This window comes from Macaca fascicularis, chromosome 4, assembly GCF_037993035.2.
Source record: "Macaca fascicularis isolate 582-1 chromosome 4, T2T-MFA8v1.1".
Taxonomy (NCBI): Eukaryota; Metazoa; Chordata; class Mammalia; order Primates; family Cercopithecidae; genus Macaca; species Macaca fascicularis.
In genome coordinates, this window is record NC_088378.1 from 119,432,953 (window position 1) to 119,456,759 (window position 23,807).

The 23,807-nt window shown below is 43.3% G+C and overlaps 1 protein-coding gene across 2 annotated transcripts; it reads left to right on the top strand.

Moving 5' to 3' along the window:
* The first annotated feature begins 2,523 nt into the window (after positions 1 to 2,523).
* Positions 2,524 to 23,800, top strand: MCM3 (minichromosome maintenance complex component 3). 2 transcript variants are annotated; one of them, XM_005552756.4, is made up of 17 exons: positions 2,524 to 2,669; positions 4,164 to 4,276; positions 4,695 to 4,903; positions 5,377 to 5,507; positions 8,280 to 8,518; positions 9,026 to 9,134; positions 10,221 to 10,374; positions 10,708 to 10,839; positions 11,426 to 11,634; positions 13,980 to 14,154; positions 14,542 to 14,668; positions 15,459 to 15,609; positions 18,716 to 18,856; positions 19,821 to 19,924; positions 20,773 to 20,858; positions 21,335 to 21,404; positions 23,048 to 23,800. In XM_005552756.4, the coding sequence occupies exons 1-17, from the start codon at positions 2,592 to 2,594 to the stop codon at positions 23,244 to 23,246; spliced, it is 2,427 nt and encodes an 808-aa protein (XP_005552813.4). In that variant the 5' UTR covers positions 2,524 to 2,591; the 3' UTR covers positions 23,247 to 23,800. The 2 variants fall into 2 exon arrangements, with proteins under 2 accessions (XP_005552813.4, XP_015304808.3); XM_015449322.3 differs by lacking the exon at positions 4,164 to 4,276.
* The last annotated feature ends 7 nt before the right edge of the window (positions 23,801 to 23,807 follow it).

The window sequence follows — 23,807 nt, forward strand, 5'->3', positions numbered from 1 at the left end:
TTAAATAGAATTGTCTTTACATAGTTTCCAAATTTGCCATTAGCTCATGGAATGTTAGAGTAAGACAGATTATCAGAGATATTCTAATTCAGTTTCTTCATCTTATACTGTATATATGGAAACAAGCCCAGAAAAAAGTGTGAGAATCAAACATACGGTTTTCAGATTTCCACTCATTTGGACTTTCTACTACAAATGACTCGACTTCTTTGCTAGTTTGAGCTAAGCTTCCCGGTTCTTTTAGTGTTAATTTCAAATTCTTTCCAGAGCAGAGGATATCTCAGTACTCTGTCCAATAAATTAATAAGAGTTATGATCAAGTGATAAAAAATCTTTTTTTTTTTTTTTTTGAGATGGAGTCTCGCTCTGTCACCCAGGCTGGAGGCAGTGGCGCCATCTCGGCTCACTGCAAGCTCCGCCTCCCGGATTCACGCCATTCTCCTGCCTCAGCCTCCCGAGTAGCTGGGACTACAGGTGCCCGCCACCACACCGGGCTAATTTTTTTTTGCATTTTTAGTAGAGACGGGGTTTCACCGTGTTAGCCAAGATGGTCTCGATCTCCTGACCTCGTGATCCGCCCGCCTCCGCCTCCCAAAATGCTGGGATTACAGGCGTGAGCCACCGCGCCCGGCGTGATAAAAAATCTTAAGTAAATCAGTAATTACCTCTTGCTATATAACTGCAAACAGGATCTTTATTCTAGAATTTTCTCTTTTTTTGGCCCGTTAATTAACACAAAAGCAAGCTGTCAAATGACAGCCTTTTTGCTTTAACTAAGGATCGATTTATCTGCCCACTAGGATGGCGTAAAACATAGTAACTATAAAGTGAATAATAACTAGAAATACATATACCCACACAAATAGATGGCATATATATTTAGTTTAGGCAGATTATTCTTAGAATACTTAGCAGTATATAGTGAGTCCTGAAGACTTTCAAACATAAGCTAATAATCAGTTGGCTGAAATTTCAGATAAAGAGCTATCAAATGTCTGGTGTTGGGCAATCTAGTATTTTAGCTTCTTGTTCAGTAAAATTAAAAACACATGCTGGGGCAATGGACATGCTCTTTATTGTGCAGAGTGGTTACATGGGTGTAAGCACAGGTACAAATTCATTGAGCTGTACACTTCAGATTTGTGCATTTTACCGTATATACATTATATCTCAAAATAAAACTAAAAATATAATAAAAAGCCAACCACGACGGACTAAAAACAAACACACAAATTTGGACATGCAATGATCTTTCAATCATTGTAGTTTCAGATTTGCTTTTAGTTACTTTTTAATGTATGTGTGTGTGTGTGTATATATATATATATATATATATATATTTTTTTTTTTTTTTTTTTTTTTTTTTTTTGAGACGGAGTCTCGCTCTGTCGCCCAGGCTGGAGGGCAGTGGCGCGATCTCCGCTCACTGCAAGCTCCGCCCCCACCCGGGTTCACGCCATTCTCCCGCCTCAGCCTCCCGAGAAGCTGGGACTACAGGCGCCCGACACCATGCCCAGCTAATTTTTTTGTATTTTTAGTAGAGACGGGGTTTCACCGTGTTTGCCAGGATGGTCTCGATCTCCTGACCTCGTGATCCGCCCGCCTCGGCCTCCCAAACTGATTGATATTTAATCAAAGGGGCATGAAACACTTTTTCCCCTCTTGTGTTGATCATTCAGTAAGCTAAGTTACTTAAAAGGATCCTGTGATCTTTTTATAAGACCAGAAAGCCTTTAATTTACCCGTTATTAAGTAAGATGGAGTAATAACGGTTTCCAGAATTTGTATAACACACGATGCAGTCTCTAGGGGGCGGGGTAAACACCTATTTTTTTCTTTTCACTTCATCCTCCTCTGCGGCGATGTCTTTATGGGTTCGTCAGGTAACGGTATCAGCAAATAGGTATTTAACTAATCTTTCCCTAAGATACTATAGTTCCACATTCTATCCTATAGATTCTCAAAATCCACTTTTACACTAGGATGCCACTTGAGGGCAGTTCTGATTTGGATATATCTTTAAAATGATTTGCTTTAATGTTTTCATCTCCCTGCGTTATAAACCACCATCTTCTGACGTTTAATTTACTTTCAAGTAAAGTCCTACCGCCGGCCTGAATTTGGTCATTGCATGGGTCCAAAGTTCTGCAGCTTGAGAAAACCCTGCAAAACATCCGGAAAGGTGGGAAAACACTACAACTCCCAGAACGCAGCGCTTTCCCTATCGCCAGCCTGTCCCCTCCAGCTGCCCAGTGACCAGCCTCTGTGAGCCTCCTCTCAGCCCTATTGGTCAGTTTGCTCGTCAGTGCGGGAGGAGGAGGGAGGGGAGGAACAGAGAATCCCGGATGGTACGTTTCCCGCCACCGCGCGGCGCCCAGCGGAAACCCGAAGAAGAAGTTTTTGATTGGACAGTCGCTATTCCGGCGTCAGATAACTCAGCCAATCATAATGTTTATATGCTCCCAGGGTCCCCGCCTCTTCCTCGAGGTAACCTTTAGTGGCGGGAAAAGTTCGGAAGTTTTCGCGCCGGGGTGGAGTCATCTAGGGAACCTTCGGGCTACTTTGGTAGAGGTAGTTCTTTGGCAGCGGGCATGGCGGGTACCGTGGTGCTGGACGATGTGGAGCTGCGCGAGGCCCAGAGAGATTACCTGGACTTCCTGGACGACGAGGTGAGGGAGCCGCCGGCGCGGGGCTTTAGCGCTCGGAGCCTCTGCAGAGGCGTCCCGGGAAGCGAGAGGCCCGCCAGACCTCCATACCGTGTGCTGCAGCGGAGCCTGCCGGGCCCGAGTCTCCAGCCCCAATCTTGTAGCTTCTAACGCCGGACTCGCTAGTTTGTGTTCTATAAGTGAACTCTTAGGAAGCCAACTTTCTCCTAAGTACAAGCGATGGTCCGGGCACGCGAAAGGCGGCAGTTTCCCATTAAGTGCAAGCAGATTGGCAAAGCCCACCTCGGCCTTTTGCATTTCACTGCTCTCTCTTGATTTGGGGAGACTCGGGGAGGGGGGAGGGGCTGCCCTAGGGCTATAGTGACCAGCCACGTTGCAGAGTGCTCAGATTTTAGGGACTGACTTTTTACCAGGAGGAAAAGACTCCCTAATTCGGCTGCATTCTTTTTCAATACCAATTAAGATGCAGATAAGTATTTTGTGTGCAGGCCAAGGGGATTTTATGTGCAACCCAAGACTTAAAAGCCATAGAATGTTGAAAAGCTATCTTGAAGGGTTGATGATGTGACCAAATAGCTGAGATTCTCTATTCCTTTAGGTCGGGGTATGAGAACGCTTTCCGTATTGCAGAGATGATTGGGGAAAATACTACTTTTTACGTAATTCTTTTTTTTTTTTTTTTTTTTTGAGACGGAGTCTCGCTCTGTCGCCCAGGCTGGAGTGCAGTGGCCGGATCTCAGCTCACTGCAAGCTCCGCCTCCCGGGTTCACGCCATTCTCCTGCCTCAGCCTCCCGAGTAGCTGGGACTACAGGCGCCCGCCACCACGCCCGGCTAATTTTTTGTATTTTTTAGTAGAGACGGGGTTTCACCGTGTTAGCCAGGATGGTCTCGATCTCCTGACCTCGTGATCCGCCCGTCTCGGCCTCCCAAAGTGCTGGGATTACAGGCGTGAGCCACCGCGCCCGGCTTTTTACGTAATTCTTAAATGAAAAGCCATTTTAATGTGACTATTAAGAGTCCGTTTAATTTACATTTTTATTGTATATATTTGAAGTGCACATGTTTTGATATGCGTGGTGAAATGATTACTACCGTGAAACAACATAACCATCTATTCGCATTGTTACCTTTAACATTCACATTGTTAGGTTCAACTTAACATTTTAAAAGTTTGCACTTACTGTCCTTTTAGACTTCTCGAGCTCATTTTAATTCTCCACTAAAGACAGAAATTACAGCATGCAGAAAAGTCGTCCATGATGATGGGAATAACAGCATGGACCTTGAAGAAGTCATTATCATTCTTACAGTCCCCTCTTAGGATGTATTTCGAATCTAAAGATAGTGAATGAAAGGAAGAAATTGATGAGCACATACATACTGGGGATTCAGCTCTGCTGCAGAGATTGACGTGGCTATCTGGCTGTGAGAACTACTTCTGTTTAGAAACGTTTCTGAATTTGTGGCTATGGTGATATGTGGTGGCTGTTTTGCAGGAAGATCAGGGAATTTATCAGAGCAAAGTTCGGGAGCTGATCAGTGACAACCAATACCGGCTGATTGTCAATGTGAATGACCTGCGCAGGAAAAACGAGAAGAGGGCTAACCGGTGAGTGGCAAGGAGATACACTCGCTCTCAATGAGAATGGCTCCCTTCCCTCTTGGCCAGATTGAAACAGCCTCTCAGGAGAGGACTTGTATGAAATAGGATTGATCTAGAAGTCCTCATAGCTCACCTGCACCTATTATTATTTTTATTTTTTCCGAAAAGTAGGTGGTTGGCATTTTCCTCCCAAATGCTCCTCCTTCCAATGTTTAGCTGAATATGATTTTTATATCTTTGATAAGTTGAATTAAAGTTGGTCCTTAGTTCTGGTATTTTACTGAGTCTTATAGGATGGCAGGAGAAAGCAGAAGCTGGATTTTCTCATTGTTTTTAATGATCCATTCAATGATCCTGCTGTTTTGAGGATCCATTGTTTTGAATTCCGCCCTGTCTAATTTTTCTTTCTCCTGCCCGTGTACAGGCTTCTGAACAATGCCTTTGAGGAGCTGGTTGCCTTCCAGCGGGCCTTAAAGGATTTTGTGGCCTCCATTGATGCTACCTATGCCAAGCAGTATGAGGAGTTCTACGTAGGATTGGAAGGCAGCTTTGGCTCCAAGCATGTCTCCCCGCGGACTCTTACCTCCTGCTTCCTCAGCTGTGTGGTCTGTGTGGAGGGCATTGTCACTAAATGTAAGTGGGTTAAAGGGGGCCACTAAGGAAATGAAGATAGAATAAGACAGGGAGGTGGGGAAAGCAGGGGAGGCAAAGTAGATCTGGGTAGCTTGTGGCTTCAAAGAGGTGGAGCACTGGAATTATGTGGTAAAACTTGGAGGGGCTTAGGGCGTACATTGATTAGGGGGACCTTGAGTAATCACAGGTGTTAGTAGAATGATGAATTCTGCTGAGAGCTGGAACTCCTGGCAAGCTCTCATTCCAAACCCTAACTCCACCTATTTCATTAGTTGGGATCGGTGGTACTTAAAATTTTACATGGATATGGTGGTGGTCTATATATAAATAAGATGAACAAAAGGTAATATTGAAATATCATAACCTAGTGAAAAGAACACAGTATTTGGAGTCATAGGCTTGCATAGGTTTGGGTTCCACTTGTATCATCGTCTAGTTGGGTGAGTTTATATGTGCACATTTTCCATTCCTAGGTTCTCTAGTTCGTCCCAAAGTCGTACGCAGTGTCCACTATTGTCCTGCTACTAAGAAGACCATAGAGCGACGTTATTCTGATCTCACCACCCTGGTGGCCTTTCCCTCCAGCTCTGTCTATCCTACCAAGGTAAGGGGGATAAACTGATTGAGCTGTCTTGGAGGTTGGAGTCAAAGATACCTGTTTTAAGGCAAGGAGTTTTGTAATATCTGAAGTCTTTTTTCTGTAAAGGGTGAAAAATAAGGATTAATCCAAAGGAAAGATTGATTGCAGGCCAGAGTTTAATATGAAAATCCCACAATTCTTATTTATTTATTTGTTTATGTTTAAAGATGAGGTTTTCCTATGTTGCCTAGGTTGGAGTGCCGTGTGGCTATGCACAGGTGCAATCATGGTGCAGTAAATTTGCAAACTCCTGGGCTCAAGTGATCCTCTCAAGTAGTTGGGATTACGGGCTTGTGCTATGGCACCTGGCTTCACAATTTTTTTTTTTTTTTAAGAGACAGGATCTCTGTCTCTCAGGCTGGAGTGCAGTGGTGCGATTATACAACACTGCAGCCTGAAACTCCTGGACTCAAGGAATCTTCTCACCTTAGCCTCCTGAGTACCTGGGATTATAGGCATGAGCCACCAGGTCTGCTAATTTTTTTTTCACTTTTTTCTAGAGACAGGGTCTTGCTATGTTGCCCAGGCTGGACTTGAAATCCTGGCCTCAAGTGATCCTCCTGCTTCCATCTTCCAAAGTATTGAGATTACAGACATGAACCACCATGCCCAGCCACAACTCTTATTTTTTTTTTTTCTAGATGGAGTCTCGCTCTGTCACCCAGGCTGGAGTGCAGTGGTGTGATCTTGGCTCACTGCAAGCTTCGCCTCCCGGGTTCACGCCATTCTCCTTGCCTCAGCCTCCTGTGTAGGTGTGACTATAGGCGCCCGCCACCATGCCTGGCTGATTTTTTGTGTTTTTAGTAGAGACGGGGTTTCACTGTGGTCTCAATCTCCTGACCTCGTGATCCGCCCGCCTTGGCCTCCCAAAGTGCTGGGATTATAGGTGTAACTCTCATTATTTTCTTAAGAAAACACTTGTTCGTTTTAGAAAATTATGGAGTAGTCAAAAGAAGATGTCACCTACATAGATGTTTTAACAACGTTATCATATAATTTTGTAATCTGCTTTTTAAAAAGTAGAAAAATATGCTAGACTGTTATGTAATCTTTAAAAATATTTCGTTGTGGGTTTGGGAGAAGGCTGGCATAGGAAAATGCTTCCTTTATTCTTAGTGTTCAGATTGATCTGAATTGAGGACAATGCAAGGCTTTCCTCAGGAGACAAAAGATCATTTTAATATTGATTACTTGATGTCTGAACTCATTCTATCAAAGAATTCCTCTCCTCCCCTCATCAAATTTTAATTGAGAACTACTGTATTGAAAGCACTGTTAAGTGCTATGGAGGACAAGGATATAAAGAAGACCCAGTCCTCGCCATCAGTCTTCACAATGGTGGAGAAATGAAACATATAAACAAAAACGAGAATGAGTATCTTAGAATTATAACTTAAGCATACTTTAGCATCATTTCATCTGGAGGTAGCTCATCTGGAGGTAGTTCCAGATGAAATGCTGAGATCAGAGAAATTAAACAATTTGCTTATGGTCCCAGTTAGTGATGGCCTTAAGGACTACAACCTGTGTCTCTTTAGTTCATGCCAGTTGTATTCTCTAAGTCATTCTTTTGTCTTCTTTGGACCTTAAGGTCTCCACTTTTCTAAAATTTCTTCTTCAGGAAGTACTTGGGAAGTACTCTTCTGCTAATTACTGTGGCCAAGCTTCTTGAAAAGTGAAATACATTGGGCCAGATCTTCTGGAGATTGTCTGTGATGGTGCTTAAGAGCGTGGGCTTTGGAGTTAATACCTGTGTCAAGTCCAGACTCTTACTTAACTGTGTGACCTGGGGGAACTTATTTAATCTCTTCTAGTCTCCTGGTTTCCTTGTCCATGACGTGTGAAAATATCTTCTTTACAAAGTTGTGATAATTATATGAGATAATTTTGTGAAGTAATAGCACAGTGCCTGGCACATAGCAAACACTCAATAAGTAACAACTGTGTTTTTAGAAAATTCAAATGTGAAGGAAGTAAAACTTCAGTATACGTACAGGAAAGCTCACATAAGTGTATAGTTTGATGAATTTTTACAAGCTGAGTATACCTGTGTAACCAGCTCCAAATGAAGAAGTATTAGCACTCAAAAGTCCCTCTTGAGGGCCCATGTTACCCAGGGGTAACCACTATCCTGATGTCTAACCCGCATGGATTACTTTTGGCTGTTTTTCTATTTTATTTAAATACTCTTTTGTGTTGGGCTTCTTATGCTCAACATTGTGTTTATGAGATTTATCCATGTTGTGTATAGGTGTGTTTCATACATTTTTATTGCTGTACAGTATTCATTTATGTGACTCTACCATGTTTATTTAACCCTTGCACTATTGATGGCATTTTTATACTTTTAAATTTTTGACTATTAGGCATAATGCTGCTATGAGCATTACATAATACATGCTTTGCATGGCTTTGGGTGAACGTTTCTGTTGGGTATTACCTAGAAGTGGAAAAACTGCTTCAGAGTGTAAGCATATATTCAGCTTTAGAGGGGAAGTAAGAATCTTAATTTAGATGTTAATATAACCATAGTCCATTCAGACTGTGGGTTGCCCCTTCCATTCGATGCTTGTTACTAAAACAGAGGGGAACACAAAAAACTAGGGAAGGTACTTGACTTTTTTAGTTCCTTAATAATGAAATTTTATGAAGTCATCTTATTTGCCATGACAGGTGAGTGTGGCATTTTTAAGACAGGACAGAGTTCACTCTATCCCTCTGTGTGCCTTTTTCTAGGATGAGGAGAACAATCCCCTTGAGACAGAATATGGCCTTTCTGTCTACAAGGATCACCAGACCATCACCATCCAGGAGATGCCAGAGAAGGCCCCAGCTGGCCAGCTCCCCCGCTCTGTGGACGTCATTCTGGATGATGACTTGGTGGATAAAGCAAAGCCTGGTGACCGGGTTCAGGTGGTGGGAACCTACCGTTGCCTTCCTGGAAAGAAGGGAGGCTACACCTCTGGGACTTTCAGGTAAAGGGTCTGCCCTAAAGTGTATGTAATGCTGTTGATAGGTTCCATTTCTGGTAATAGCCTTTCTCCAGTTTGCCGTATTCCAGAGTTATATCTGATAGGTGGAGCACTCTACCTTTCTGGGAGACAGGATACCTTCAATACCTCTTTTCTATCAGATAAAGCTGGTGATGCTTACCATCATATGCCAAAAGTGAGAGTTATTGGTGACAATGATTACAGCCTCATGGCTTTCCTGGGAGTTTCTCATTTAATTACGCTTCGTCCCCATACACAGTTCTGTCTGAAGCTCTGTGGGTCAATTCCAGAGGTGGGGCATGATCAGCATATTTGGGTCACAGACAGAACCAGTTGTTTAATTCACAACAACTACCTGCCCCCTCCTCCCCAGTTCTGATTGGCTGGTCTAGTTTGGTAGCCTAAAAAGGCTTACTACTGCTGGGGGTACTAGCTACTAATGTTAGAAATTGAATATAACGGGCTTCCTCTTTATTCTGTTTGTTCCAGGACTGTCCTGATTGCCTGTAATGTTAAGCAGATGAGCAAGGATGCTCAGCCTTCTTTCTCTGCTGAGGATATAGCCAAGATCAAGAAGTTCAGTAAAACCCGATCCAAGGTCTGGGCATCGTTTAGAAATTTGAGGGTGGGAATGGATTTCTAAGAGTTGTGTTTTGGTGCATGACTGTTTTTGTACTAGATTAGAAGAAGATCAAAAAACATTTTTTTTGTCTAAAGTGTTTGGTGTTAGCTTCTTCTATTTTTGGGTAAATCAACACATGAAGGGTGTTTTTGCTGTTTGTTCTTTAATAATTCTGTTATTAAACAATTTTAACACCTGCTACTTGCTGGGCTGCTAAATGAGCCTAATAGAAATATTAGGATAGCTGTTAACTTACAAGTGTACCAATAAGTCTGTTAATTACTGAAGACATTGGTGATGCATTACTACTTAAATATTTTTTCTTTGTTTTAGTTCTCCAACTTGTTTTTCTTATCTTTTTCTTTTTAAGATAGGATGTATATCCACATTTAGAATTGAACTACATATATGAATGTGTGATGATAAAGGTTACTGTTCAAGCATAGTACATGTTCTTATTAAACCTAAAATGTTTTGAACCTGGGAATACTTTTTTCTCTTAGAGATTAAACCTCTAAACAAATTTTGAAATTTGAAATTCTGAAATTCTGCCTCTGTGCCTACTCTGATAATGGCCTGATAGTGTGATTTGTCTTAGAGAAGAAACTTGCAATTAGGAACAGTGTACATGTTTCTATGTTTCTTCAAGTATTTTCTTTTTTCTTCTTTTTTTTTTTTTTTTGAGATGGAGTCTTGCTCTGTCACCCAGGCTGGAGTGCAATGGCGCGATCTCTGCTCACTGCAACCTCTGCCTCTTGGGTTTAAGTGATTCTCCTGCTTCAGCCTCCCAAGTAGCTGGGATTATGGGCACACGCCACCACACCTGGCTAATTTTTTGTCTTTTAAGTAGAGATGGGGTTTCACCATGTTGGCCAGGCTGGTTTTGAACTCGTGACCTCGTGATCTGCCTGCCTCGGCCTCCCAAAGTGCTAGGATTACAGGCCTGAGCCACTGCGCCCGGCCCTCTTCAAGTATTTTCTATAGGCCAAAGTATATAAAGTGGAGCTCTACAAAGTCCCATTGAATCTCACTTAGGCTTGCCATTGGTTTTTTCTCCGGTAGGATATCTTTGACCAGCTGGCCAGGTCATTGGCCCCTAGTATCCATGGGCATGACTATGTCAAGAAAGCAATCCTCTGCTTGCTCTTGGGAGGGGTGGAGCGAGACTTAGAAAATGGCAGCCACATCCGTGGGGACATCAATATTCTTCTAATAGGTATGATGTTGGGGATTTGCTTTAGACTGTTGTTCTTGTGTAGTGGTTGTCGGGACCTATAATATGTAAGATTGTACATTCTGTACTTAGCAGTATTTCAGTCCTATCAAAAGGCTAAAATGAATCTTTTTTTTTTTTTTTTATCATGTCTGGAATTCTTGATTTATAGTATATGATATATTCTTCCATGAGTGGTGAAGGGAAAAGCGAAGGAAATAATATTAAAAGCCAATTACTGTATGACTGTTGTGTCAGGAGCTGTGCTAGAAAGGCAGAACTTGCTGGGGGTGCTGGGGAGTTTCCTAGAGTGTCATCACTGCCCCCACCCTACAGGAGACCCATCGGTTGCCAAGTCTCAGCTTCTGCGGTACGTGCTTTGCACTGCACCCCGGGCTATCCCCACCACTGGCCGGGGCTCCTCGGGAGTGGGTCTGACGGCTGCTGTCACCACAGACCAGGAAACAGGTAAGGGTATAAGGGTCCTTTGCAAAGGCCCAGCAGAGAGACTGAGCGTAGATCCTTTGTGTGCCCTGGCTTGTGTTCTGAAGATACAGTTGGTAGGTTAGTTGAGGCCAGATTATAGAGGACTGAGTATTCAGCAATGGTGGGTGAGTTATTTAAGTCTTTGGTTCATCTATTTACAGGAATGTTTTCGATTTGAAACAAAGTCTTAGCACTTTAGAAAGGAAATAAAAATAAAGATTGTACTATTTTATGAACTAGAGGAAGGGATTTGGAGACCAGTGAAGACAAGGCAGAGGCCTAGTTGGGATATTACTTGAGGATGAGGCCAAAGAGAGACTCTATAAAGGAGATTTGTGAGAAGCTAGTTACTTAGGGGTCAAAGTGGGACAAAGAGATACTATTAATATTTAGGTTTAAGCTGAAAAGGTGACCCACCAGAATTTCCTGTAAGTTTCTCGCAGCCAACACACCGTTGCCGCGTTCACATGTGCAAAGTGAAAGATTCCTAGGAAGGAGATTGAAATCCTTCCCTTCTGGCCCCTATAACCTAGACTGTAGCATGTATTTTTACCTCCTCATTTCCCAGGGGATCGTCGTCTGGAAGCGGGGGCCATGGTCCTGGCTGACCGAGGTGTGGTTTGCATTGATGAATTTGACAAAATGTCTGACATGGATCGCACAGCCATCCACGAAGTGATGGAGCAGGGTCGAGTGACCATTGCCAAGGCTGGCATCCATGCTCGGTTGAATGCCCGCTGCAGTGTTTTGGCAGCTGCCAACCCCGTCTACGGCAGGGTAAGTAGAATCAGGCCTCAGCTATTGTCCTCACCTTCATTTGATTTTGCTGACTAACTGGGCTGAGAAGTGTATTCTAGGTGACCCAGGGCAAAGACTAAAAATAAGGCCATTTTCTTGTTATTATCATTTGTTTAGAGCAGGGTTCCTCACCCATTCCTGCACAGCAGACTCCCCTGGAAAGTTCCTTATTTAAAAGTAACTTTTTAACAATATAGTTAAACAGTCCATTTAACATATTTAACAGTCCATTAAATAAAAGGACTACATGCATGTGGCGGAGGAATTTCTAAACAGAACAGAGCTAGAGTATGAAAATGAAAAGACTTGCTTCCCTCTCCTGTCACTTTGCCAAGAGGTAACAGCTTTGAAGTGTTTAAGGAAACAAAAATTTAAGCATGTACCAGCAAATACACTATTTCCTTGTTAAGAGTTATCTCTTTATCTTTGTTTTTATCATGACTGTGATGTGCTAGATATAATCTTTCATATTTGTCTGTGCCTGGGGTTTGGTGAGTTTTTCCTTTTAAAAAAATACATTTCTAGTATTCCATCATAGGGATGTATTTAACTAGTCTCCATCTGATGGGTATTTAGTGGCTTCCTTTTTTTCCTTCCTATTTTGAATGAAGCTGTAGTGGCCATCCCTTTATGTGTGTTTTGTTACAGATTTGGGAATATATCTGTAGTATAAATACCTATTAATGAAATTACTGGATTAAGAGTTACGTGCATTTTTCTTTTGGTAGAGATTGCAAAATTACCCTCTTTAAAGATTGTACCATGTTAATACTTCTATTAATGAATGCTCATAAATGCTTTGTATTTACCAACTCCTTTTATTCTATCAGTAACTACCTCACAATGTATAGTTATCTTTATTTTACAGATGAGAAAATACAGGTACAAAAGATTATGTAACTTGTTCAAGAGCCACAAACTTGAAAATGGCAGAGCCAGGATTTGAGCCCAGAGCTCATGCTGTGTCCCGGCAGTTTATAATCCTACAGTGTATGGGAACGCCTTGTTGCGATGGTGTTTTTTATACATACAGTTGCATGGTCCCCAGCTCAGAGTTTCTGAATTGAAATCTCTGAGTTGGAGCTCTTGGTAGCTATGGTTTAGAGAGGCTCTGCAGGTTTAGTTTTAATGTGTAGCCAAGGTTGAAAACCATAGGTTTTAAAATTAATGATGGGGCTGGGTGCAGTGTGTCATGTCTGTAATCCTAGCACTATGGGAGGCTGAGGTGGGAGGATCACTTGAGCCCAGAAGTTTGAGACCAACCTGGGCAATATAGTGAGACCTCATCTTTAAAAGTAAAATAAAGTAAAATAAATGATAATGTGTGTTTATGTCATTCTCAAGAGTGATTGGGAAATATAAGAAAAATGGCAGAACCTGAAATGTGAACATGGTCAAAATCATTATTACCTAAAAGTTGTTATGTTCTCTGATTGTGAAGTGTATGTGGATGGGTAGGTATCTGTCCAGTAGGCCCAGAATTGAAAGCAGAGTATTGGGGTTTTTGAATCCCGGGAAAAACTCCCTTGATTTTTTTTTTTTTTTTTTTCTGAGACAGCGTCTTACCCTGCCACCCAGGCTGGAGTACAGTGGAGTGATCCTGGCTCACTGCAGCCTTGACCTCCCTGGGTGCAGGTGACCCTCCTACCTCAGCGTCTTGAGTAGCTTGGACTACATGTGCACCACCATGCCTGGCAAATTTTTTTTTCTTTTTTAATTTTTATAGGTACAGGGTTTTGCCATGTTGCCCAGGCTAGTCTCGAATTCCTGGCTGAAGCAATCCACCTGCCTCCCAAAGTGCTGGGATTACAGGTGTGAGTGGGTGTGCCTGGCCAGTTTCTAAGATGTTATGATTTGTACATCATTGACCATTTTAGTTGAGGTTTTACTCATATCTTCTGATATTTTGCTCATATCTACTCATATCCAAAAAGTTCTAAGTGCTTGTAGCCTAACCAACTTGCTCTGTCTTTATGACAGGTAGGGGAAAGGGATCATCTCTCAGTCAGGTCCTGCCTTGGGAATGAGAGGAGCAGAATAAGGTTTGGGAATGAGGGGCCTGGTTTAGAGACCTACATTCAGCCTGTTAGAGGTTCCTGTAGTAGGATGTGGGGCTTCCTAGGAAGCTCAGTTAAAGAAGGGTTGCAGGTAGAAGAGATGATTTACATTGTTTAATGGCTTTAAAATACTTCACTTTTTCACTGTTTTTTGTCTGTTTTGCTCTTTGAGGTCAAGCCTTCCATTCCCACTCCCAGAATTGCAGCAGCCTTGTTCTTTCTTCCTATTGATGTCATGCCCACTTCTGTTGTCCTCACATTCCCCAGTATGACCAGTATAAGACTCCAATGGAGAACATTGGACTACAGGACTCACTGCTGTCTCGATTTGACTTGCTCTTCATCATGCTGGATCAGATGGATCCTGAGCAGGATCGGGAGATCTCAGACCATGTCCTTCGGATGCACCGTTACAGAGCACCTGGGGAGCAGGATGGCGATGGTGAGGCTATGAGAATAGTAAGAGTAACTAATGGAAAGGGGCTAAACAGGTGGTAGTTTCTCAGGCCCAACCCAGGTGGTGGTAGGTGTTTCAGTGTCTGGGTTGATGTTGAAGAGCCCCCAACTGTTTAGCCACCTCCCCTTCTCGCTTACTGGAGGTTATCCTAAGGTATGTCTTTTGTCCATTTCTGGGTCTGGGAATAACTTTGAGCATCTTCTGTGGGCCAGGCAGTTCCACCATCTTTATCTGTGGGTTCCATGTGTCTGATTCTTTTTGAGCCCTTTCTTTATGAATCTTGGTGTCTTCCCTTCTTGTGCTATAGAAAAAGCAATTTCCCCTGGGTTAAACTCTTTATTACTCTCCTTTCTCCTAACTTGGGTATACCAGCTATGCCCTTGGGTAGTGCTGTGGATATCCTGGCCACAGATGATCCCAACTTCAGCCAGGAAGACCAGCAGGACACCCAGATTTATGAGAAGCATGACAACCTTCTACATGGGACCAAGAAGAAAAAGTAAGCATTCTCATAACTCTGCCTCAAGGGAAACTGAAATTTGTGTTATATTAGAACATGTGTATGTCTAAGCTTAGCTAAGGCATTATGTGCCCAGATCAAAACCATGCCTGGAGTCATAACCATGTGGACTAATTTTCTTCTTTTCTGGGTCCACAATATATCCTTTATCCTGGCCAGTTGCCTTGTAAATGTTTGGGTGATTCAGCCCAGGTTCAGGTCTTTTCTTAAAATAGAGTTTGGATGACATGCCTAACTGATGGTGGGCGTGCCTTATACATGAAAGATGGCACGTGTCATGTAGCCATTTGTGATGAAGGGTCAGCAGATAGGAAACATTTGAGACTTTGTAAGTAGACTTGGGTGAAGGAGACGTGTGTTCAGGTGCTTAAAGCATGAAATGTGGGATCTTACACCTCTATTTTTGGTCATGATGCAGTAAGAAGCATAGCATAATCTTCAAAGCTGTTGGTTTAAAAATGCAGAATTTGGAGTCAGAAAACTTTGAGTCTACTTCAGCTTCTCTGAGCTGTAGTTTTCCCACCTACAAAATAGAGCAAATAATAACCTAAACTTTTTATCTAAACTACCTAACTCACAAATAATACCCGAAATAATTAAATAAAAATATGTGGAAGAATCTTGTATATGTTCCATATAAATGGGAGTTATGATAATGGGTTCTAGGCTTTGTCTGTTTTGATCCTGGCTTTTCTGAGAGGCAACGCCACTAATCCAGGCAGGTGGTAAGGTGTGGCAGGGAGATGGAATTCACTGTGTGTGGCTCCAGGGAGAAGATGGTGAGTGCAGCGTTCATGAAGAAGTACATCCATGTGGCCAGAATCATCAAGCCTGTCCTGACACAGGAGTCGGCCACCTACATTGCAGAAGAGTATTCACGCCTGCGCAGCCAAGATAGCATGAGCTCGGACACTGCCAGGGTGAGTGCCTAGGGGAGCCTGGGCCTAGGATCCCTTAGGTATATGGCTGGGCAGGAGTCCTTGCTATCTGGGAGCTTTGAAAGCATTTTAACTTAGTGACTTTTTTCCCTGGTCTGAAGAGTTTCCTGTTACACAATTTTAATCATTTCCTTTTATAAAGGAAAATGAAATAAGGACCCCAGAAGTAACATGTCTCTCATTAGTTAAAATGACATTGGCCTCCAGAAGCTATGATTCATTCAGCCAACATAGGAGTGACCTAGACTAGTGACCTAGTCGAGTGACCTAGACTAGTGACCTAGTCTCTCTTACAAGCAATGTAAAATTAATAAGCACTCTTTTCAAAGAGCTCAGATCCAGGATGGGGAAGCACAAAGGTAGATAGAAAGACATCCGTGCATATTTATAAATATTTACCTCAGTGTGGTACTTACAAAGGAATGAATATGAAAGGCTATTTGAGTATAGATGAAGAAAGTGTTAATTTTCTTTTAGACTTCCCTGAAAGGGTATGAATGTCAAGGAAGGATTCCCAGAGAGTACAATATTTGGACTGGACTTTGAAAAAATGACTAACAGGCAACCATGATGGTTATTCAGAGCAATTTCTGGTAACCTAATATAGCTGTCCATGAATTTGTCTAAATCTTTTTTTTTTTTTTTTTTTTTTTTGTGAGATAGAGTTTCACTCTTGTTGGCTAGGCCGGAGTGCAATGGCGTGATCTCAGCTCACTGCAGTCTCCACCTCCCCGGTTCAAGCGATTCTCCTGCCTCAGCCTCCGGAGTAGCTGTGATTACAAGCATGTGCCACCATGCCTGACTAATTTTGTATTTTTAGTAGAGATTGGGTTTCGAAACCATGTTGGTCAGGCTGCTCTGAACTTCCGACCTCAGGTGATCCACCCGGCTTGGCCTCCCAAAGTGCTGGGATTACAGGCGTGAGCCACCATGCCCGGCCCAAATTTGTCTAAATCTTTTAGGGGCAGTGGATTTTGCGGCAGAAAGACCCAAGTCCAGAACTCTTATTATGTGACATAGACATAGACTTGGATTAGACATGATCCCAGATCATCTACTCCAGCCTCACCCACTCTGTCTTCTCAAATCCCTGCTGGGACTCTTTTGAGATGGAGTCTTGCTCTGTTGCCCAGGCTGGAGTGCAGTGGCATTATCTCGGCTTACTGCGACCTCTGCCTTCCGGATTCCAGCTGTTCTCCTGCCTCAGCCTCCCGGGTAGCTGGGACTACAGGCCTGTGCCACCATGCCTGGCTAATTTTGAATTTTTAGTAGAGACGGGGTTTCACTGTGTTGGCCAGACTGGTCTCAATCTCCTGACCCTCGTGATCCGCCCACCTCGGCCTCCCAAATTGCTGGGATTATAGGCGTGAGCCACAGCACCTGGCCGGGACTTTTTAATACCCCCAGTGACAGCATGCTCAGAACATTACTGTTTTGAAATTTTAGAATATTTGTTAAGCTTAAACCTATTTCCCCACAACTTTTACCTGTGGCTGTTGGTCTTGTTTTCTGGAGGTTGTGTATCACCTGTCTTCCTCATTAAACAGCTTACTTTCTTTTTAACTGTTCCTTTCCCCATGCGAACTTCTGGTGTGTGGCCCGCCCTCTCATTGAACCTAGAACTGAGCATCATACACTATTTTAGTTGAGGTCCTAGTGTGAGGTCTGTAAGTGAATTCCAAGACAATTTGGATTCTCTAGGTATGCTATTGCAGGCTAGGATTTCACCAGCTTTTTAAGTGGTTCAGGAATTAGAACTTGTCATGGAGTATATGACTTCCAAACTCTGGTAGCTTTCTAAATTATTACAAAATTTAATGAATGATTTTAAATGTGAATGTATTTAGTTTTGAATGTCATTGTGAATATACACGGTAATTTAGGAAACTTGAAACAAGAAGGGACCAGGATACGTCAGTGATGGGTCATATAATGGGAGACCTGGAAGGTGTGACAGAAGAAGTTTCTGTTTTTTTGAGATGGAGTCTCGCTCTGTTGCCCAGGCTGGAGTGCAGTGGCGTGATCTTGGCTCACTGCAACCTCTGCCTCCTGGGTTCTCCTGCCTCATCCTCCTGGGTTCTCCTGCCTCAGCCTCCTGAGTAGCTGGGATTACAGGCACGTGCCACCACACCGGGCTAATTTTTTTTGTATTTTTAATAGAGACGGGGTTTCACCATGTTGGTCAGGCTGGTTTCAAACTCCTGACCTCGTGATCTGCCCGCCTTGGCCTCCCAAAGTGCTAGGATTACAGGTGTGAGCCACCACGCCCGGCCTGGAAGTAGTTTCATGTCTGATCCCAGCTCTGCAGCTAGCTTTTGGACTGTGGACAAATCCTTTCACCTGTCAGGTCAGCTTCTTTATCCATAAAATGAGAGGATTGGACACATCAGAATCACCTGAAACTTGTACACATATCTAGTCCCAAACACAGATTTCTGATTCATTCATTTCCAATTCATTCTGATTGATTAGGTCAAGAAGGCCATTCAGACAATAGCATTGTAAAAGGTAAAAGCACCCCGGTTTGGTATTCACCGGTCCCTGTGAGAAACATTTGTTAGGAATGTGTCAGAGTTCTCCTTCTCTGGACTGAGTTTATTCAAGCTACATATTTGTCCTCAGATTACTCCTTTCCTATCCCTCCTTCAGTGTGACTTTGGAAACTCTCCTTGAAGGTCTTTGAGTCCCATTTCCTTCATGTATAAAACTTCTCCAAGTTATTAAGAGGGTGAAATGACAATGTATATAAAGGCAGACTTCCTGCTGCATTGCTGGCCTACCATCACTGATGATTTTTCTCCCTTCTCTTTTCTACACTGTAGTCTTTTATCTTTCCAGTTGTTAGATGCCTAATTTTCTTCCCTGTTCACTTGCTCCTCCTTCCTGCAACAGTCTTGGGTATATTTCCTTGATCCTTGTTGTCATCTTTCTCATTTTTATATGGTATCTATAGAGAACACAGAGCTCTGAATTCTCTGCTTAGGCCTCCTGGGGCTTTTCTGGTAGTGTCATTTCCCTTTCTGTGCAGTAGGATTGATGGGCATGCCTAAAGGATTTGGGATAAGCAATCCTCCCTTTTCTTCCCTAGACATCTCCAGTTACAGCCCGAACACTGGAAACTCTGATTCGACTGGCCACAGCCCATGCGAAGGCCCGCATGAGCAAGACTGTGGACCTGCAGGATGCAGAGGAAGCTGTGGAGTTGGTCCAGTATGCTTACTTCAAGAAGGTGAGGATTCAGATGCCAGGGTATGAGAGGCTCTTCTGAATAAATTACAGATGCATGGGCTTCCCAGCCTTCCATGACTGACAGCTACATTTGGATCGTCAACAGAAAGCAGTATTTGTCTTCCAGTGATCAGTCTGCCTCACTCTTTCCTCTGGAACACTCTGTGATTCTCAACCTTGACTGTACCTGAGAATCAGATGGAAAGCTTTAAAATGCTGATTCCAGGGCTCCTAGAGATTCTGGTTTAGTTGATGTGCTATACTTTCAGTCAGCTGCTTCTCTGTGTACTCCTACTTCCTTTGCATCTTAGAAAAAAAGTAGGTGTTTTCAAAAGGGCTACCTTGGTAATCTTCCTTGTCCCTCTGTACCCTTTCCCCTTGGTAGTCTCTTCAAATGTCCCATTGGCACCTCAGAAGCTCATGTTTAAAGTTGAACTCTCAAACTTGCCTCATCCTGTTTCCCAATTTCTGTTTGTGACATTGCATCTCTGTCATTTTAGATATTAAGCCTCAAAGCTTAGACTCCCTTTTCCTAGTTGCCCACTCCCGCCCCCGTCTGGTGAATTTTAGTTTTGGGGTTGAGTTGTGAGTCTGATAAAGTCTTCCTCACTTTTTGCTAGGTTAAGGGTTGTCTTGGATTTCAATTAGACACCTGATTTATAAGGAAATAGATTGTTTTCCACTTTACTATTATGTGCTAGACATTTGTTTCTTTATTCAGTAAACATTTATTGAGTACCTACTATATAAACAGCATATAACGTACTTCCCAGCATTTTAAAAAGGTGGGTAGCAGTCTCTACTTCTGCCCCTGGTCCTGGGACTTAGGGATAAGAGGAGCTAGGTAAACCATTGGAAACATGGAAGTCATTCCTGCTTATGGTGCAGAAGAGACTCGGAGTTCTCGATGCAGTTCCCCTGCATCAGTGACCCCTCCAGCCCACCCACACTTGCCTTGGTCCTAGGTTCTGGAGAAGGAGAAGAAACGTAAGAAGCGAAGTGAGGATGAATCAGAGACAGAAGATGAAGAGGAGAAAAGCCAAGAGGACCAGGAGCAGAAGAGGAAGAGGTAAGGTGGGGCAAGCAAATGAGATTAAAAAGTTGGTGGCCAAAAAGTTGGTGGCTCACACTTGTAATCCCAGCACTTTGGGAGGCTGAGACGGGTGGGTCACTTGAGTCCAGGAGTTTGAGACCAGCCTGGAAAATATGGTAAAACTCTGTCTCTACAAAAAGTAGAAAAATAGCCGGGCGTGGTGGCGGATACCTGTGGTCCCAGCTGCTCGGTAGGCTGGGGTCGGAGGATTGCTTGAGCCTGGAAGGCAGAGGTTGCAGTGAACCGGGATCGCGCCACTGCACTCCAGCCTGGGTGACAGAGAGAGATCCCATCTGAAAACAACAAAAAAAGTTCCAGTGGGACTGGGGAGAGGAGTAGAGGGTAGAGGGTGGAATGAGCGCTGCTTATTGATGTCAGGTTGTTCATGGAGGGTGTTCCTAGACCTGTACGGTTTGTGGATGAAGATAACCTGGGTAAAAGAGAGAGAAAGAGAGTGAGACCTTCTCGTGTGCTTTTGACCCCTCTACTGAAGAAATGCTAAATAGTAGGAACAGCAACCCAACCACTGAGAGTTTTGAATATATACTTAAAAATTCTAAGGGAAAAACCTTCATGCTTATGGTTGAACTTATAAGGGTGAGTGATGTGGGAAAGAGCATTGGAAGCAGCGCCTGTTTGTGTTCTAGTCTGGGGACTTGGTCGTGTTTAGAACAAGCAGCAGTTTGCAAAGGCCTAAGCCTAGTGCTTCACTTTGACTTAGTGGTTCTGTTTCCTTTTCTCCATAGTTAGAAGCACAACATGGGGCTCCCTTGCCTTTCTGTCTCCAAACTTTCTCTCTCTCTTAACTGCCCTGGGTATTTTAGAAGGAAGACTCGCCAGCCAGATGCCAAAGATGGGGATTCATACGACCCCTATGACTTCAGTGACACAGAGGAGGAAATGCCTCAAGGTGAGTGAGCGCCCCTTACTGATGAAGGAGGTTGTTCCTGTGACTCTTGGACTTTTCCAGTTGCTCTGTGCACTTTAGTTTCTTGTGGACTCTTGTTTGTTTGGCTCCCTGTTTGGGGCCTATGTCCAAGAGGTTTGTCCCAAGAGAGCTTCAGGGGAAACCCACAGTAAAAGCTTTGGAAGAAGCTTTGCTCTATTGTGTACACCTCCTTGATGAACTGTGCTGTGCTATACCTGGTATAAGCATTTCACATAATATGTATTTTGAGGGTCTCCTGCCTCACTAATTCCTTCATCATCCAGTGAAGATTTCCCTTTGTCCTAATTGTTCTGCCTGGCCCCATAAGAACCCTAGGAAATAGGAGTGTTCAGCAGGCTGAGTGAGGGATTGGGAGTGGAGATGATTTCCCTAGTGTTTGTGGAAATGGCTTCACCTTGCTAATCTTCCCCATCTCTACAAACATCAACCCGCTGAAGTACACACTCCAAAGACGGCAGACTCACAGGAGACCAAGGAATCCCAGAAAGTGGAGTTAAGTGAATCCAGGTGAGTAGGGATGTTGCTCCTGCCCCTTCAAGAATTCTGTATCACTGAGGAAGGGACTTTTTTCCCTTGGAGAGGGTGGGAAAAAAACTGCTGGTTATCAGTAAAACACAAAGCTGGAGACCCGCGGCTTTTAACATTTTATATTCTCATTTAATTTCAAACTTACTGAAAAGTTACGAGAAAAGCATGAAGAACTTCTGGATGTCCTTTACCCGGAATCTTCAGTTGTTTAAATTTTACCGTTTGCTTTATTAATAATTCTCTCTCTAAGAATTTGAATTATGTCTGTGTGGGGTTAGGAAGAAGAGTTTTACAACAAGTACAACTTACGTCTTACTGTAACCTCAGATTCTTCTTGGTGGGATAGATATATTTTGGCCATTTGTTTTTGAAATGAATTTTTACCACCAGGGTTTTAGGAGACATTTTTATCTATGAATTTTGTTTACTGAACACCAAAGAAACTCCATAGGCAAGTTTTACGTTTTTTCTTTTTATACTTTAAACACATAACACCATGCATTTACTGAAGAAAATTTGAAAAACATTGAAAAGTATTTAGAAAAAAAGAAATCAATTGTAACTCTATCCCTCAGAGACAACCATTCAACTGTATCTTAAAATGCTTCTTGAATCAGCTTGTATAGATCTCTCTTTTTTTTTTGAGACAGGAGTGCAGTGTTTTTTTTTTTTTTTTTACCTTTTTACAGTGTTTATTTTTTACTTTTTGTAGAGACGGGGTCTCCCCATGTTGCCCAGGCTAGTCTTGGATTCCTGGCCTCAAGGAGTCCTACCTGGGCCTCCCAACCAAAGGGCTGGGATTACAGGCATAAGCCACTGTGCTTGTTTGATGTCATTCTTTTTTTTTTTTTTTTTGAGACGGTGTCTCGCTCTGTCGCCCAGGCTGGAGTACAGTGGCGTGATCTCCACTCACTGCAAGCTCCGCCCCCCAGGTTCATGCCATTCTCCTGCCTCAGCCTCCCGGGTAGCTGGGACTACAGGCGCCCGCCACTGCGCCCAGCTAGTTTTTTGTATTTGTTGTAGAGACGGGGTTTCACAGTGTTAGCCAGGATGGTCTCGATCTCCTGACCTCGTGATCCGCCTGTCTCGGCCTCCCAAAGTGCTGGGATTACAGGCGTGAGCCATGGCACCCAGCCGATCTCATTCTTTTTAATGACTGCAGGGTTTCCATGGTATGGATGGGTAAAAATTTATTTAACGAAATTCTCTGATGATAGACATTTGGATGTTCCCTGTTTACAGTAAAACAGTATTAAATTTATCAGTGTGCACTCATGCAAGTATAGCTGTAAGGTGAGTTCCTAGAAATGGGCTCCCTGGGCCAAAGGATATACACATTTAAGGCTTTAGTAAGTGCTGCTAAATTGTCCCCCATTGATGCTGACCAGGTTACTGTTTTACAGCCAAGGGGAATGCCAATTTTCCACGCACTAGTATAATAGTTTAACTTTAAAGGGGGCTCCTCAAGGGTAATGCTGCCATCAGAGGCAGATGTGTGTGTGAGAAAGAATATTGAGGGGACACCTCTACTATATTAACACTATGACTTTTCCTAGAATAGCTCTTTCCTGAGAGCATTTGGGTTTGTTTACTCCTCTCCCCCTTTCTCCTGTCTGGGGCAGGTTGAAGGCATTCAAGGTGGCCCTCTTGGATGTGTTCCGGGAAGCTCATGCGCAGTCAGTCGGCATGAATCGCCTCACAGAATCCATCAACCGGGACAGCGAAGAGCCCTTCTCTTCAGTTGAGATCCAGGCTGCTCTGAGCAAGATGCAGGATGACAATCAGGTCATGGTGTCTGAGGGCATCATCTTCCTCATCTGAGGAGGCCTCGCCTCTGAACTTGGGTTGTGCCAAGAGAGTTTCTTCCGTGTTTCCCCCCGTCCCCAACCCAACTCTTTGCCTCTGCTCCCCTCACTAACAGTGTTGAACTGAAGGCGAGGAATGTTGGTGATGAAGCTGAGTCAGGACTCGGTGGACCCTTTGGGAATGGGTCATGAAAGCTGCCATGGGGTGAGGAAAGAGGAGACAGTGAGAGAGGACAAGGACTATTGCATCTTCATTGCAAAAGCACTGGCTCATCCATCCGCCCTACTTCCCATCCCACACAAACCCAACTGTAAATAGCATGACTTCTGAGTACTTTTGGGGGGCACAACTGTTTTCTGTTCGCTGTTTTTTTTTCCTGCAGAGCACTGTGGTCTAGACTAGGCTTTGGGTGGTTCTAACTGGTGGAGAGAAGCTCTGATGCATGTCATGCTGGTCAAGAGCTTTCTTTACAATAGCACCAGTTAAGGCGAATATATATTGTACCACAAAACAAACCCAATATCCAGATGAATATCTGAGATGTTGAATAAACTTAGCCATTTTGTACACGCGGTC

Bases quoted from the DNA above. Each gene is read 5' to 3' on its own strand.
- MCM3 (XM_005552756.4), top strand. From the start codon at position 2,592: ATGGCGGGTACCGTGGTGCTGGACGATGTGGAGCTGCGCGAGGCCCAG. The intron at 8,519-9,025 runs GTAAAGGGTCTG...TGTTTGTTCCAG, and splicing joins TACACCTCTGGGACTTTCAG to GACTGTCCTGATTGCCTGTA. The intron at 10,375-10,707 runs GTATGATGTTGG...CCCACCCTACAG, and splicing joins CATCAATATTCTTCTAATAG to GAGACCCATCGGTTGCCAAG.